The 15,751-nt window shown below is 53.8% G+C and overlaps 1 protein-coding gene across 6 annotated transcripts in view; it reads right to left on the bottom strand.

Annotated features, from left to right (window-relative positions):
• The window catches only part of DNMT1 (DNA methyltransferase 1), a 42,414-nt gene that overhangs the window by 1,218 nt on the left and 25,445 nt on the right, over positions 1–15,751 (bottom strand). For all 6 annotated transcript variants that reach the window (XM_033854381.2, XM_033854376.2, XM_033854377.2 and 3 more), the window contains exons 18-38: positions 15,608–15,700; positions 14,583–14,734; positions 14,231–14,418; positions 13,947–14,130; positions 12,372–12,469; positions 11,896–12,043; positions 10,356–10,471; positions 9,959–10,163; positions 9,749–9,882; positions 8,612–8,785; positions 6,578–6,799; positions 5,505–5,697; positions 4,711–4,795; positions 4,381–4,509; positions 3,949–4,231; positions 3,510–3,651; positions 2,761–2,927; positions 2,129–2,306; positions 1,245–1,440; positions 783–946; positions 508–624 (exon numbers count right to left, since the gene is read on the bottom strand). In XM_033854381.2, coding sequence (XP_033710272.1) covers positions 508–624; positions 783–946; positions 1,245–1,440; positions 2,129–2,306; positions 2,761–2,927; positions 3,510–3,651; positions 3,949–4,231; positions 4,381–4,509; positions 4,711–4,795; positions 5,505–5,697; positions 6,578–6,799; positions 8,612–8,785; positions 9,749–9,882; positions 9,959–10,163; positions 10,356–10,471; positions 11,896–12,043; positions 12,372–12,469; positions 13,947–14,130; positions 14,231–14,418; positions 14,583–14,734; positions 15,608–15,700 — 3,368 coding nt within the window. The remainder of the gene's footprint in view (positions 1–507; positions 625–782; positions 947–1,244; positions 1,441–2,128; positions 2,307–2,760; positions 2,928–3,509; positions 3,652–3,948; positions 4,232–4,380; positions 4,510–4,710; positions 4,796–5,504; positions 5,698–6,577; positions 6,800–8,611; positions 8,786–9,748; positions 9,883–9,958; positions 10,164–10,355; positions 10,472–11,895; positions 12,044–12,371; positions 12,470–13,946; positions 14,131–14,230; positions 14,419–14,582; positions 14,735–15,607; positions 15,701–15,751) is intronic.

Here is a 15,751-nt window from a genome sequence, read left to right as displayed (position 1 = left end):
GAAATGGGAGGGTCTCGCTGTAACCCCCAGGCACTGCTGGCCTTTTCAGCCACATGCCTGCGCTCCTTGGAAATACATTTCATTAACAGCCAAACCGAACACTCTGAGAAACAGGAGGAATTATTGGTTCGTTTCAACCCTTAGCAACAGGGAGTTTTCACCACCGGGTATTTCGTCTGCGCTCTGCAATGCGCTGGAACTTTCCTTTGGGCGGAATGTGCCTCAGCTGTCCACGGCACCTGACACACTTGGCGACTCCGCCTGACCCGGGAGCGCCCTGGGTCCCGGGGACAGGGTCCCTCCTTCCTGACCACCCCCTCGTGGGAGTGCTGAGGCCAGTCAGCCCCCAGCTCTGGGGGCTCAGCGTCCCCTAGAAAGTGACTGCGAGTCAAGCTCCCCACCGACCCCCGACCCCCTGGTCTCCCTCCGGCCAGGGCTGCTTCGTGCACGGTGCCGCTCGCCTCTCCTCAGCGGGGAGGAGACCCGGGCCGACTCCGCTCCACTGACCTGCCGGTGCTTGTCCAGGATGTTGCCGAACAGCCGGTAGGTGTCGGGGAAGCCCTGAGAGCGGGCGCACTCCCGCACACTCACGACGCGGTGCTGCTCTGGGTGGAGCACGCGGCCCTGGGGGCAAGAGGTGCGATGTGGGTGGGAAGGAGACGGGGCCACGGGAAGCCCACCCGGGGCCGGGGCGCAGAGGCAGGAGGCGGCGAGGAGGGCCGGCCCAGCCGCGAAGCCCGTGCCTCCGTCCCCGCCCAGGCCCAAGTGGCCCTCAGACCTACCTGCTTGCCCATGGGCTCGGGGTTGGTGACGGTCGTGCTGAAGAAGCCGTCCCACTCGAGCCGTCCGTAGAGGCCGGCCCAGTGGTTGTGCCTGTTCCCGGTGTGGGGCAGGCACCAGGGAATGAGGGTGTTGAACTGTCTGGCCGCAGGGTCACAGGCTTTGCCTGTTGGAAGAGAGGGCTGCGATGGGGCTGTGCTGACGGAACGGGATGATACAGCAGCCGACAGTCCCCGTTTGCCAGGCAGAGCTTCATCACGGACCCTGTCCTCAGCAGCCGTGCGCAGCAGGGACACCCAGGCTTGGCGAGTCTGCACCCCACCCAGGGCTGCTGGGTTCCTGCGCGGCAGCCCCGGCATCTCCTGCTGAGAAACCCTGAGCCCACCGCCCCGCTGCAGAGCCTAAGGGGGCTGGGGCTTCACACCAAACTTGAGGAAGCCACACCTGGAGGCCAGGGCACAAACCTTCCACGCAGGAGCAGACCCCGCGGAGAGCCCCGGCGCTGCTGCAGCCGTTCTTCTTGTCGTGGTAGTTGTACCGCAGCTTCCTGGCCAAGGTGCCATCAGAGAGCCGCACCTCGATGTTTGGCAGGTCACGCCAGTCTGAGCCCGGGGCTAGAGGGATGTGCCGCATGCGAGCAGCCACCAATGCGCTCATGTCCTGGAAGAGCAGAGCAGGCCCAGCTGTCGCTGAGCTCAGGGAGCACCTGACCACATGCAGTGGGCTGGGCGCCACAGTACTGGGCACTGGGCATACCACGGTGACCAGGACCCCAAGGGGCTTGTATCCCACTGTGGGAGACAAGCAGTGACCCCAATCGACAACCTGGGGGTTACACACGTGCCATGAAGACACCAGAGCAGGGATGTGAACGACGGGGGAACGGGTGAAGGGACGGCTTCGGGCAAGCGCGGGGCTACTGAGGAGGTGACGTCGGAGCTGAGCCCTGCAGGACAGGAGGAGCCGGCGGCGGGGAGAGCTGGGGTTTGGTGCGTTTGGGAGATACCCAGAGAACAGCGGTGCTGAGAGACAAGACCAGTCATAGGAGACGATGGCCAGACACACCATTCTAGCCCGATTCTAGGCAGAGTATAAGCTCTGATTGACACTTTCCAGGACCATGTACTGGGGCGGGGGTGGGGTGCAAGGAGAAGCAGGAGGCAGTGAGATGTGAGGCTGGGGGCCGGCTGAGGTAGCGGATTTTGGGTTAGGGGCCAAGAGCAGAAGGAGCTGGAAGGGGGCCGAGACCAGACCCCGCTTCCCCCACAAGCCCTGGCTGGGCTCCAACCACAGAGCTGTTCCTGGGAGGCCGCTGGGAGGAGGCCCTGCTCTATGGAGGTGACGTTACCTTACAGATGTGGTCCCTGAGGATGGGCTGGTACTGCGAGCCCCGGAGCTGCCTCTGGAACCAGGACTGAGGCTCCCCGTTGTACGAGATCTCCTGCGCCGAAGCTCCGTTCCGAATCTCGGGAAGGTCGGACATCGTGTCCCGCACGGTGATGGTTCGGAACGGACCCGAGCTCAACCTGCAACAGAGCACAGACTGTGGCACCTCTGGGGACACACACAGCTATCATGTGTGTGAGTCACAATTGCCATCCCCCGACTGCTGGCACCGTCTTCTCCAGAGAAGGCAACCCGGCTCGGGGTCAAAGGACCGCTCGGGGTCAAAGGGCCGCCCGAGGTCACAGGGGCAGCATTCTTCTCAGACCCCATCGGAAAAGGGGACAGGCTATAGCGTGGGCTCTGCCCGTGACTGCGGCCAGGCTTCTGGCCACTGCCCCGGACACAGGGCGCTCGGGGTCAGAACGAGAGCAGAGGTGGCAGAGCGCTCGCAGGGCAGGCCGGACGCGGCGCTGTCTGCCCTCGCTAACACTGTCTCCTCGGCTCGGGCCTCTTCACAGAGGTCCACCCGCACCAGGCCTCGCCGGGGAAGGCTCACAAGCGCCAGGACAGCGGGCTGGCCGGGGGTGCTCCTACCTGGTGATGTTGCTGACAAACTTCTTGTCGTCGACTACGACACTCAGCTGGCAGGCCCGGGGCGCAAACACGTGCAGCGGCTCCGGGAACAGAGGGAGCTGCTCTCCGGGGGCCGCGGCCAGGATGATGGCCCGCCTCCGCGTCTGGGCCACGCCGTACTGACCAGCCTGCGTGGGAGAGGGCCAGACACACACATGGTCAGTGGGCACCTCCGAGCAGCTGGGCGAAGGGCTGGGGTCCGCAGCACCTGACTTTCTGGGGCGTCTGGCTGGTGTGGAGCTCACCCAGAGAGCCCCTAGTTAACCCACGGGCTCATGCCTAACAGGAGGTGGGACCGGAGAAGAGGACGAAAGATCCCAGGAGGTGGTCGGTAGCCCCTGGAGAAGATGGGAGTGAACCCTGCTGGCGATCCCAGCCAGCTCTTTAAACAGCACATGAAGGAGCACTTGGGGAGAAGAGCGGCCAGAGGAGACACCAGGAGCCATGCCACCTGCCTGGCAGCCCACGGTCACAAGGGAAAGAACACGGCTGCCAACAAGGTTGGTCAGTGAGGCCGAGACACTACGGAAGCTGGATGGGAGGGGCCCGGCAGCCGCCTCCCCAGCCCTCGCCCGCGCTGCACGTCACCACACTGTGGCCCCTCTCAGATCTACTTTCCCTTTGAGACAGCTTGCCGCTGTCCAGGGACTGCTCAGCCCTTTCTCCGGCCACACACGTCTGCCCGCTCTGCCCCTGCCCGGGGGGCCCACCTGCAACACGCCGAAGGTGCACTGGTAGCCCATGCGGACCAGGCAGCGGAGCGTGAGCTTCAGGACCATGGAGCGCTTGAAGGAGACGAAGTTCCTGACATTCTCCAGGAGGAAGTACCTGGGCCGGTAGTAGTCGCAGTAGCTGTGGAGGCGGGAGAGACGAGAGAGGAGGAGACCTACTCTGCCAGAAGCCACTCCCAAATGCTTGACGTTTGTCAAGACGCACCTGCCAACTCTCAAGGTCTCTCCCTAGCGGAGGGGCAGCCGTGAACTTCCTGAAGGCAAAGACCGGCGTCTCACTCAGCACTCCGCCTTCAGCAGGTGCGAAGGCTAAAGCAGTTACTGCTCGGCCCTGGCACTCCTGCGGCGCAGCCCCGGGACCAGCCGTCTAGTCACCCTGGGGCAGCACCGAACGCAGAGGGAATTCTAGCCTGTTTACCTGAGGAAGGAGACCACCAGGGAGTTCTTGAACTTAGAGTACGTTCGAGAGTTGAAGCGGTTCATGCCGCTAAAGCCTTGGCAAGGAGGCCCGCCACACAGCATCTCCACGTCTCCCTTCTGCGGCAGCTTCTGGCCGCGGGAGTTGGTCACCTCCCCGGCCATGACCAGCTTCAGCAGGACGTTGCAGTCCTCTGTGAATACCGTGGACCCGGAATTGTTCAGCCGGAACGCCTGGGCCGCGGGGTCCCACATCTCGATGGCCCACAGCGTTTCTGAAATGCCTGGGGGACACAAGGACAAAGATGAGCTGCGAACCCTGTAGCATATGAGACTCTTTAGTCAGAACTGTGACCAGAGCCAGGAAGGTCTTCCAGGCAGAACACGCCCGGTCCGGTTTTTGCAGCTGTGCGGAGAGAAACCCAGAGCCTACCTGCTTGGTGGAACCCTTCCGACAAACCCCCACAGCCAGAAAACACATCCAGGGTCCGCAGCTTCGGCAGCTTGATTTCCGTCTCCTGCTCGCTCGGCTCAGAGCTTTGCGACTTTGTCCTGCTTTTCCCTGTGGGAGACAGGCCCCAAGTCAGATCAGGGCCCTAGCGTGCTCTCTTCAAACACCCTGGTGATTCAGAGACGGCCTCGTTTTGAGTTGACGGCAGCAGAGCGAGGTAACGTCAGAGGCTGCTCTTTTATACTGACTGATTCACGAGAATCGAGTTATGGGAGACGGACTTGAAAAGAAGCCCGTGGAGTAACGACATACCTTTTCCCTTCCCTTTCCCTTTATTTCCAGGGCTACGGGCATGGTTTGGAGGATCTTCAAAGCTTTTGCTCTTGGCATTATAGGCCTGAGAAGGAAAGAACCACAACAGTCTGGAAGAGAAACACCAGTCCCCTCTCTAACAAATACGATTTAAGTTAATTTGATAAGATCTACTTAATTTCTCCCTAAACATGGCCATAAGCAAAAAGTGCTTTGAGTTTTATTACATTAGAGATGAGAGGAAAATTCTACTAACACACACATTTTATATGGCCGAAATTCTTGCTATTTCAAGTACCTGGACTACTCATTCTAAAAACAGGCAAGTGTTACAGTTAGACTGTACACACTGGAACCTGGGGGAAACATGGGTTATCTTAGAACGATACATGCCTATCACAGAAAAGCCATGCTCAAACAATTTAAGAGTGATTAGCTTAATCAACAAACTGCTGGCTCTACTCTCAATAACCAGGCACAGGCTCGGCTGTATGGCCCCGGCCTGGACACGGAACCCTGGCTGAAGGCACTGGGGGCAGGGCTGCATCTCCCAGGGCTAGAGGAACTTTCCCCTAACTCACAGGCACTGGCCAGGCCAGCAGAGGCCACTTAACAGTCTTCAAAAATTGCTATTGCCTTAGGACACTCAAATGTGACATTCTGTTTTGTTTTAAGCCCAAAGTGTCAAATTCCAGAACAACTTGAATGTCACAGATTTGTACTCTGGATAAACTGCTTTCTCGGGGGCTGTGTCTGACCCCAAGGCCCTCCCTCCAGTAAGCCCAGGGCCCCACCTCAAGGAAGTAGAAGCGGTCGGGGCCACCAGCGGAGAAGTCCTGGAGGCACTCAGGCAGGTCCTCCCCGTACTCCACGGTGCAGCGGCCCTGCACGGCCTTGAAGTCCACCACAGCCTCCTCGTCGCTCCAATAAAGCAGGTTGATGTCTGCGTGGTAACTCGCCGGGGTGGACTTGTGCGTGTTCTCCGGCCTGCGAGTGCCAGGGTCTTTGTTAGTTCTTTTGCCTCGAGCTGACAGGCAATTAAACGGCACATTCCTGACAATGCTCAGATGATCGGTGGGTAAAGACCATTCCCCATCCCCAGCAAGTCACCTTGATTACTGACCCCCTGAGTTGGCACTAACCACAGACTAAGTGGGGTTCCTTGCCATGAACTCAACTAATGGTTTGCTTGCTCTTTATGCCCCCAGTGTAGCCCAAAAAAACTTGTCCTGTGTTAAGACCAGCTGCTGGTCTCCTGTTAGAAAGCATGTCTAGAGCTGCCTTCATTCGCCTATAACAGCCAGATTCCTTGTTCTTTCTCATTACTCAACTGATTATTGCAAAGACCTCAAAAACTCTTCCACGTACATTAGCTAAGACATGGAGCAACTTTAGACCTATCTGTATGGATTAGTTTCAGGTTATCTCCTAACCATTATTAGGATCCCAGAAAAAGACTGAGTGAAGCCAAGACATTGGACAGAGAGAAACCCCAGAGCAGGGAAGAGAAGAACAGGGGGATGGGGAATGGGGAGGGGGGCGGAACACGGACAGTGTTCAGAGACAGGACACGCGGACAGAACTCAGGGTTCTGAGGGCGCCTCAGGCAAAGCCCAGGACATTCCACGCCTATCTTTGTCACACTCTGGACTTCTGCTCACAGATTTCTTTTGGACAAAGCTGTGCAGCTTTAAGAGAGAAAGCGAGGGCTGTGATATGTAGCTGTAGTCATCCTCGGTACCCTCCAGGTAATCAGAAACACTTGGAAGAACAGATACCTCCACCCAACTCTTAGACCACCACTGTGTGTGTGCGGTTACCACCCCGCCTCAGGCAGAGCCCCCCGAAGGGCAAAGGCTTCACCGACCTGTAAAACTTGTTGACTCTGATCTTGATATCCGTCTCGTTGGGCCTGCCGTTGCTCTTCTTGCTGCAGAAGATCTCTTTGATGCGGCCAATACGGTACGGCTCAGGGGCATCTAGGTTGCTGCCTTTGATGTAGTCAGAGTATTTCCGGTAGTGTTCTGGATACAGAGCTTCATCCACAGGCTCCTTCCGTGGGCGTTTCACAGGACTGGACAGCTTAATGCTGCAGAGAAGCAACTGTTATGAGTGACTGAACATGAAGCCTTAAAAAGCAGTCTCAGCATGACTGATCAGTGACGATAACCACTTAAATTCAAACACTTTAAACTAATGCAGCTACGTACCCTTAGACCAGATTTAGAGACTAAATCTCACCCACACTTTAAAATGGGTACTCTCCATCTGTGCTCTGGGGATAGTTGATAAGGCTGTTCAGGTTCTCCCCGCTCCCAGCCTCAGGGCAGGCGTGTGGCTCGTTCAGCTCTACAGGTGTGCGCAGCAGGGACGCACAAGCACTTGGAGCGGGAGCTCTGAGCGCCAGGAGAGCCTCCAGCGTGCTTCCCCTCGCCTCTGACTGCCGACTCCTGAGAAGGCAGGGCTCCGTCAGCCCAGGGCCCTGAGTGACACAACAGTCCGAGTCCCCTGAACCACAATGGCCACACAGTACAGGCAAGAAGTAAACTTCTGTGATTTTAGAGTTGTTACCACGGCATAGCCTACACTCTGACTGAGGCATCGACCCAGAGGCAATGCGGGAGAGGCATGGGGAGAAGACTCGTGGTCTGGGCAAGCCGAATTTGGCCTGACCGCGTACTGGCTAACTCAGGCCAGCAAATGAGATGCCAGGCTGCCAAGACCGCAGGGCTGCAAACTCTGAAGACTGCAGCTCAGGGAGGCAGCTGCTGTGCTTTCCCATCAGACCCCCTGAAGTCTGACGGGCTCCAGAGGTGTCTCTGAACACCTGTGCTCTCACTTCAGCTGTGCCAGGAGCATCTGGTAGACAGCACTACAGGGAGTCCTCCCCTTCGAGGCCAAAAACTGGAGCTAAAGGGCGTGATGCACACTCACTGTGCGGGCCTGGAAGGACCGATGTTTTGTAATGTACGGTGACTGAATGGAGGTTGGGGACTGGGCTCCAATTAGGACTCGAGGAAAATGGAATTGCAAGTCGGGAAACTGAGCTGACTAAGCTCAGAAAATGGTGGTTGTAAATCCAACCACGCACTAGTTCTTAGAACGAACAAGGAATGGATCAAGTGTGGACAATATCTGTGGCTTTGATTTTTCCCTGAAGAGCGTCAATCCTCTGATGTGGAAGTCTTTTTTTTAAATTTTATTTATTTTTGGCTGTGTTGGGTCTTCGTTGCTGTGTGGGCTTTCTCTAGTTGTGGCGAGCGGGGGCTACTCTTCGCTGCGGTGCGCGGGCTTCTCATTGTGGTGGCTTCTCTTGTTGCGGAGCACAGGCTCAGTAGTTGTGGCGTGCGGGCTTGGTTGCTCCGCAGCATGTGGGATCTTCCCGGACCAGGGATCAAACCCGTGTCCCCTATATTGGCAGGTGGATTCTTAATCAGTGCGCCACCAGGGAAGTCCCGCAAGTCTTTTGGTGCAATTCCCATTTACCAACAAGCAACTCACAGTCAGCCTTTACTTTAGGCCAGGCGCTGTGCTAATAAGCAACTTTCTTTTAACTCACTTATTCCTTAGGGGCCTGGCAGGCAAGGCACTCCTCTCCCCACTTGATAGATGGGAACTGGGAGGGGCTCTCTGCCATGACCAGCTGGGCAGGAACCCACCACTGACCCTAAAGCTCTCCCTTAGCCAGCGGGCTCTCTGTCTGACTTCTTTCACAGACAGCTTCACTGCCACAGAATTATAGTCGCTCTGCACTGGAAGGCTGGATAACGTCTGCTCACCGCAGATGACACTGTGACAGCTCGGCAGCAGCAGGTACTGGGCTGCGGGGTGGGGGACATTGTGGAGCCAGCTCTGTACTGACCCAGAGCTCCTGGCCCTGACTGCAGCCAGGGGCACTCACTTGAAGGTGAAGGCCTCGGGGGGGAGGTACACGCCATCGCCCACTCGATACTGGATGCCGTTCTTGGTGGCTAAGCTGTAGAGGACCCGGCCATCCAGGTCCTCGAGCTGCTCCATGACCCTGGGAATTTCCTTCTGCCTCATTTCAGCCAGACGTGCACAGCTTGCACAGAACCTGAAGGAGTGAAGGACAGAAACCAAAGGCCCTTAAGTGACTGGTAGTGACTACAAGCAGCTGCCACTGGCTTAATCCAGACTCTGGTGACCAAGAGGAAGGATTTACAGATGTTAGGAGGAACTGGCTTTCCTGCACTTTTATGTTCACACTTTGAAAGCACTTATTTGGGACCAAAGCCCAGAGATACACACAATAGGAAAATGACAAGCCAACCCCACTTTTGAGTAGTCGATCCTAAGACATTAACAAACAGTCTAGAATATGGTCAAGAATCCACCACGAGCGATAATGCAGACAGTGGTAAAGACAGGAACTCAAAACGCTATTACCTCTAAAGGCTGAAGAGGTATTTGGTAAAATGCAACATTATTTCTGATTAATAAACCCTTAAAAGGAGAATTAGAGATTGCCTTAAAAACAGATCAAGCCAAAAGGCAGCTCCAGGTTGACTGGAGAAACACCAGAGGCATCGCAGCGAGCCCTCCTAGCCTCAGCCCTGTCAGCCTTACTGTCACACACCACTCGCTCTGGAGGTGCCGGCTGCCACTTTTAGTTAAAACAAGTGAGGTACCAAGGTTAGAAAGGAAGACGTGGGGCACTGAACACTTTATAAGAAGCAAAAGCTTCCCTAAAAGCATTCCCCCACCAGTTCCAATAAAATGGAATCAAAGATCTCACTTACGAGAAAAGACACAAGATCTGTGGTACAGACACTGAGGAACCCAGAAAGACACATCCTGTCCCTGGATGGGACAGCTTCTCCCCACCGGGCTGTCCACACACTTACAGCCACTGCAACCCAGTCAGGCTGCTCTTTGGTTGGTGAGGAAGACGATCAGAAGACGTGGGGAAAGCAAACCCAGCAGAGAGAAGCACGGGAAAAGCTCGAGGGCTTCATGCAGACGCATGGCGTCCACGAGCACCACCAGAGCGGCCCAGGAGCGCAGTCGCGGCACTCACTTGTACTTGTTGTCCTCCACTGGCTGAGTTTTTGGAGGGGACTCAAATCTTGCGTAGTCTTGGTCATACCAAAGCTGGTAGAAATAGGTCTTTCCGTCACCCTCCGACATCAGGGCCTCAGGGTCCACGCCTCCCTAGGGACAAGACTGCCGTCAGCCATGATGACCCCACGCATTGAGGAGGGGCACACGAGGGGCGCCAGGCACTCACCTCCAAGGCCCAGTTTTCCGACGGGGCTTTATAGACGACCTGCACTTTGCTGTGAATGTATGAAAGCTGCATGTCCTCACATTCGTCTACCAGGAACAGCTCCAGGGGGTCCGACGTGGCCCCGAGGACTGTGTCCGTCCCAGCACAGAACCAGTGGGCATGAAACATCTGCCCGTTGCTGCTGTCCTCCCACAGCGCCGTGACCCTGGAGCCGGAAGAGGGGGCGGGAAGGAAGTTCTAACTTGACCGGCAGATCTGGACCGAGTCTCCTTGGGGGACATGTATTTTTTGGTTTTAGTATAGGGCAAAGAGCTGCTGCTATTCTTACAAAATAGGAACCTCCTACTTACTCAACAGAAAGTGTGGGCTGAAGTCAAGCAGAGGGAAGGACACAAACCTTGCTAAATACAGTGGTTTTGAAGAATCATCTGGAATAACAGAAACACAGTCCCCCACTTCCAGGGTTTCCGAGTCGATGCATACCTTCTTATAGTAACTCTTCTTCCCATCGGTCTGAAAACAAGAGCTTAATTTCAGGTGAGGATGGGTTTGAAGGTCCGTGCTAGGCTTGACCTGCGAGTTCCTGTTACTTTATAGGAAATTATCACTCATAACAATTTCTCCAAGAAGCCGTGAGCTCTACCAGCCTGGCTACTATAGAGAACACCCAACTTCTTTGGCTGGAAGCCTGCAGCAAAGGCCGCTCACATCCCTCTATCACCACCTCTGCCCTCTTGTGTCAGCAGCAAATGGGATTCTAGCATTCAATTGTAATAGCACCGTACCCCACTCCTCACACCTCCCTTAGCCACACGGACCTCCTTCTTTCTCTCCCACAAGGAAAGCTGGTCCCACCTCAGGGCCTGTGCTCTGGTTCCTCCCCAGACCTTCATGCGCTGGCTACTCCCCAACCTTTTGGTTTCAGCTCAGATGTTGCCCCACCAAGAAGCCTCCGTGGCCCCAGCACCCTTCCTGCCCCCTGCCCTCCTGACAGTACATGTGTCACAGGCAGGGGCTTAGTTATGCCTAGGCCTAGAGCAGCATCCAGCAGGGTAGGCCTCATGCTTGTTGAGGAAACTGACCATCTTTGCCTTATGGACATCGAGAGAACAACACTGAGATGACATTCACTCTCCAGTTTTGGTAAAGGATTTGACCCTTAGACAGGCAGGTAACCACAGAACCCCCGGGAGACGGTCTGCTAGTGCCCCCAAACACCTACTCCTAGGCCAGAGAGGACTGTGAAGGCTCTCTTCAAAACAAGCTTGGAAGGGGAACCAGCCTGACACCCCAAGAACTGTATCAAATGCCCATTTTGGGGACTTCCCTGGTGGCGTGGTGGTTAAGAATCCTCCTGCCAACGCAAGGGACATGGGTTCGAGCGCTGGTCCAGGAAGATCCCACATGCCGTGGAGCAACTAGGCCCGTGCACCACGACTACTGAGTCTGTGCTCTAGAGCCCGAGAGCCACGACTACTGAGCCTGCGTGCCACAACTACTGGAGCCCATGCGCCTATAGCCCGTGCTCCGCAACAAAGAGAAGCCACCACAATGAGAAGCCTGTGTACCACAACGAAGAGTAGCCCCCCCTCGCCGCAACTAGACAAAGCCCACGCACAGAAATGAAGACCCAACGCAGCCAAAAATAAATAAATTAAATAAATAAATATATATAGTTTTAAAAAGCCCATTTTGGAGTGTGAGGAAAACTGAGTCCTTGGGCGTACAAGCAAAAAAATGCATTTCAGGTGCTTGACCACAGGCCTCGGCCTCTCAGTCAGCTCTGCTCCGCTAACAGGACAAATGGGCAGGGACAAACGGGCAGGTTTCTCAGCTGCAGGGCTCAGGCTGCTTAAGACGTCTGGCAGCGAGATACGAGACAACCGGCTTCTCAGAAGGGCAGCGCTAAAATGACTGAGAGCCTGCTCGTGGATTACCTTGACAGCTTCTCCAACCCAAAAGATCCGATCCTTGTTCTGCTTCTTTTTCTTCCCCTGATGCATCTTTTTGGGTGATGGCATCTCTGGAATATTGTCATCCACTTCTTCATCATCATCTGCCTCCTTCATGGCCATGTTGGGACACCTACAAAGTCAGTTATTATAAGCAAGGTCCTCTTTAAAAGTAAAACCACTGGTTAGGACTCTGTGCTCTCACTGCTGGGGCCCGGGTTCAATCCCTGGTCGGGGAACTAAGATCCCACAAGCCTCTCGGTGCAGGCAATAAAAAAAGAAAAAAAAGTAAAACCAACTGAAGGTGTTTTACTTAGAAATCGGGGACAGGCCTGGTGACAGTGCTAGACAAAGGGACCCTGCCTGCCCTGTACCTGTCAACCCAGCTGTCCCACACAAAGCCTATTTGCCATCAGCTGGCATTTTCCTCCATTTCAAGAACAAGCGTTGGCCAAACCTACCTCCTCTTTTGGCAAGCCTGTTTGCTCCTTCCGCTGCCACCAAATTTAACCATATCCTTACAGGCTTTACACTTTCCACACTCAGGCTGTTGACAAATCTAAAACACATTGAAAAAGTAATCAAACAGTCATTATTAATAGCTGGTAACCAGTTTTTGGTGAATTTAAAAACTGTAAATTTAACCTCATTAGAAGGGAAGTAAGAGTTAGGAACAAGATACGAGGTTTGCATAGGTTAAGCCTGACACATGGTGCTGGGACAGGTGTGGGGAAACGAGAACACGCACTGCTCAAAGGATAATTTGGTAACCCCACTCTGGAGAACACTGTTCTAGATCAGAGTTAAGTACATGACCTACACCCCAGCAATTCTGCTTCTAAGTAGAGAAGAGTCACAGGAAGCCTCGTTAGAATATCAAGTTGTCCATCCCTGAGGGATAAGCTGGAAGAGTCACAATGAAATATTATGGAAAAGTTAAAGTGTTAACTAGTGTGACCTCCAAACAGCTCCCGCGGACATACAGAAGGTCACGTGTCAGACACAGATTAGTCACGGAATTGGGGGCACCACGGTAAGGAGTGTTCCAGCTCACTTCTACTCCTGGCTTCTGGACGTCTTTGAATATGTCATGTTAACGCTGTCTCTGGGAGATATCTGACTCACCTACCGGGGTACTGTGAGAATTCAACTAAAAATATGCATGAATACAATTTGAAAAAGAAACAAACACACATAACAGCTGTGAAAGATTCCAGTTTACGTATACTTTCCTTAAAATTTTTTTTAAAGCTTGGATACATATGCACTAGATGAAATAAAGTAAAACCACAACAAGAACGGCGAGGACATGCAAATCCCTATTTAAGGGCAGCCCCTGAAGACAAAGGAGACACTCTGAAGTCAGTGGCCAGTGTGAATGCAGGGCAGTTCTGAAGGCAGCTGCTGTATTTTTGTGTTTAAGTTTTCATCCAAATTAAGTCAAACAGATACCAAAATACTGGGTTGGCCAAAAAGTTCGTTCGGGTTTTTCCGAAAGATTGGATGGAAAAACCCAAATGAACTTTATGGCCTACCCAACAGACCCGATCCCTGGGTCAGAGAATTAGGGGGATTAATTCCTCTAGAGTGAAGTAAATATATATTAAAAAATTCAGTAAGAGAGGTCTTTTCAGGCCTCAAAGCTAAGCTGGACAAAGTCCCCACTTTCCCAGGGAACTGATGCCATGAGACAAGGCAGGCTCCTGGGTGGATGTCCCTACTTGGAGGAAGCAGCGCCTCTGTGGGGTAGTCACTCCCTCTGCCCTTACACCAGGGCCTGAGGACACAATGGGACACAGCCAGAGCAAAGGCACCCAGAAGGCCAGGCTCCTCTGCAACAACAGTGGCGCTGACAGCAAAGTGCCCGAGCATGCCTCTTTTGACAGCTGTCCCAGAAGACATGCAAGTCCCCCCAGATCACTAACTCTTTCTTCTAGCTTCTGTTTTAGGGGTCACATTTGAGGAGTGAGCATCTCAAGCCAGAAAGAGAAAGAAGTGAGTTCCTCAGAGATTACAAGGGGAGCAGGCAAGGTTACCTCACAGACGCCACACCGCCGGCGTTTAAAGGCGTTCTCCTTGTCTTCTTTGTCATCCTTTTCAATTTGCTCCGCAAAGAAAGTGTCAAAGATCTGGTAGACCAGCTTCGTAGTGGTGGCTTTGGTGGGGCCTCTGTCCTTCTCCTTGGCAGGATGCCGGATGGTCTGCCGCCTTTCAGCTCGCCTGGGAGAGAGTTTCCATGGTGTTAGCGGGCTGGGAAGAGCGCACAGGATGCTCTGCCTTCTGTCTCACGTCTTCAGTCTCATTCCTGCTGCATCCTTACCTTTTTCCCAAGGTGACCCCGGCCAACTTGATCAGGTCTCTCATGCAGGGGGTCAGGAAGATGGGCTGCTCGTCACTGTCCCCAGCCCGATCATAACTCTCTACTTGTTCCACCACAAACTGGGCGTGTCGAAGGAGAGAATCCTCTGTGAATCGATTCAGGTTGAGCATAGAAGGAGGAACAGTGGTCTTTTAGGGAAAAAAAAAAAAAAAAAAATCAGAGGTTTCCCTTAGGCTTAAGCGAAACTAATCTAAATCAAACAAACAATTTCTGCTGACTCTGAACATGTTTTCTAGCACATCTCATATAAATAGGTGTGAATCCCATATTGTGAATAACCTAAACCTCTTACCTCGATCTTATTGATCAGGTCTTCGTATGTTGAGTCAGGGTTGTTCTGCAGGAACTCAACTACTATCTTACTTATGTAGATCTTCTCTTGCATCACACTGAACAGAGGTGCATACTCTGGGCTGGGATCCATCAAAATGTATTCGGCAAATGCTGCAGTGAATGGATGTTTAAGAGAGCAGTTTGAACCTGATGGCAGCTACAGTGGCCAAAGGGCAGGGACGAGGCTATGAGGCTTACAGAACAGGCTAAGAGTCATTCTGTACCCAAATGTCAAAAAACATGAAGTACAGTCCAGAGTTAGCTCATTCGGAAGGGGCCTGTCTGAGCCAGCCAGAGGACGGAGACTGGCCAAGTGGCTTTCCTTTGGCTCGATTCTGGTTTTTGGAATTCAGTTTGGGTTTCAGCTGCAAGAACATGACCTGCTTTTACACCAGAGGGTCAGTTCCAGGGCCAGTTGTAGCTAATATAAGAGGCCATTCCAGGGACTTCCCTGGTGGTGCAGTGGTTAGGAATCCGCCTTACAATGGAGGGGATGCGGGTTCCATCCCTGGTCAGGGAATGAAGATCCCACACGGCACAGAGCAACTAAGCCCACATGCCACAACTACTGAGCTCACGCGCCTCAACTAGAGCCCACATGCCGCAAACTACAGAGTCCACGCGCTCTGGAACCCACGCCACAACTACAGTGCCCACGTGCCCTGGAGCCCGCATGCCACAACTGAAGAAGAAAAAACCCGCACACCACAGCTAGATAGAAACCCGCGCATCACAACGAAGAGCCCGCATGCCTCAGCAAAGACCCGATGCAGCCAAAAATAAATAAAATAAGTAAATGATAAATCTTAAAAAAAAAAAAAAAGAGCCCATTCCATTCAAACCTGACATGCTTTCCACATGGTCACATGAGCCTGACACTTCCCAGAGCCTGACACTTCCCAGAGCCCAACCAAACCCTATGAAAGACAGGAGCGAAGGCCCCTTTCAGCTCCCAGAAAGGTCCACGATTGGTCACATACTTACAGGTGCTAAAGCCAAGGAGAGCCTTTTCACCTCCATCAAAGCCAGCAATCCACCATTCATTTATTGGACCAAGATTTTTGCCATTAACACCACCTAAAAGGGGGGAAAAAGTTTCCTGAAAGCAAAGTAGACTAAGAATATGCC

This window comes from Tursiops truncatus, chromosome 3, assembly GCF_011762595.2.
Source record: "Tursiops truncatus isolate mTurTru1 chromosome 3, mTurTru1.mat.Y, whole genome shotgun sequence".
Lineage (NCBI taxonomy): Eukaryota > Metazoa > Chordata > Mammalia > Artiodactyla > Delphinidae > Tursiops > Tursiops truncatus.
The sequence above is the reverse complement of the archived record's forward strand: the minus strand, read 5'-3'. Positions and strand labels throughout refer to the sequence as shown.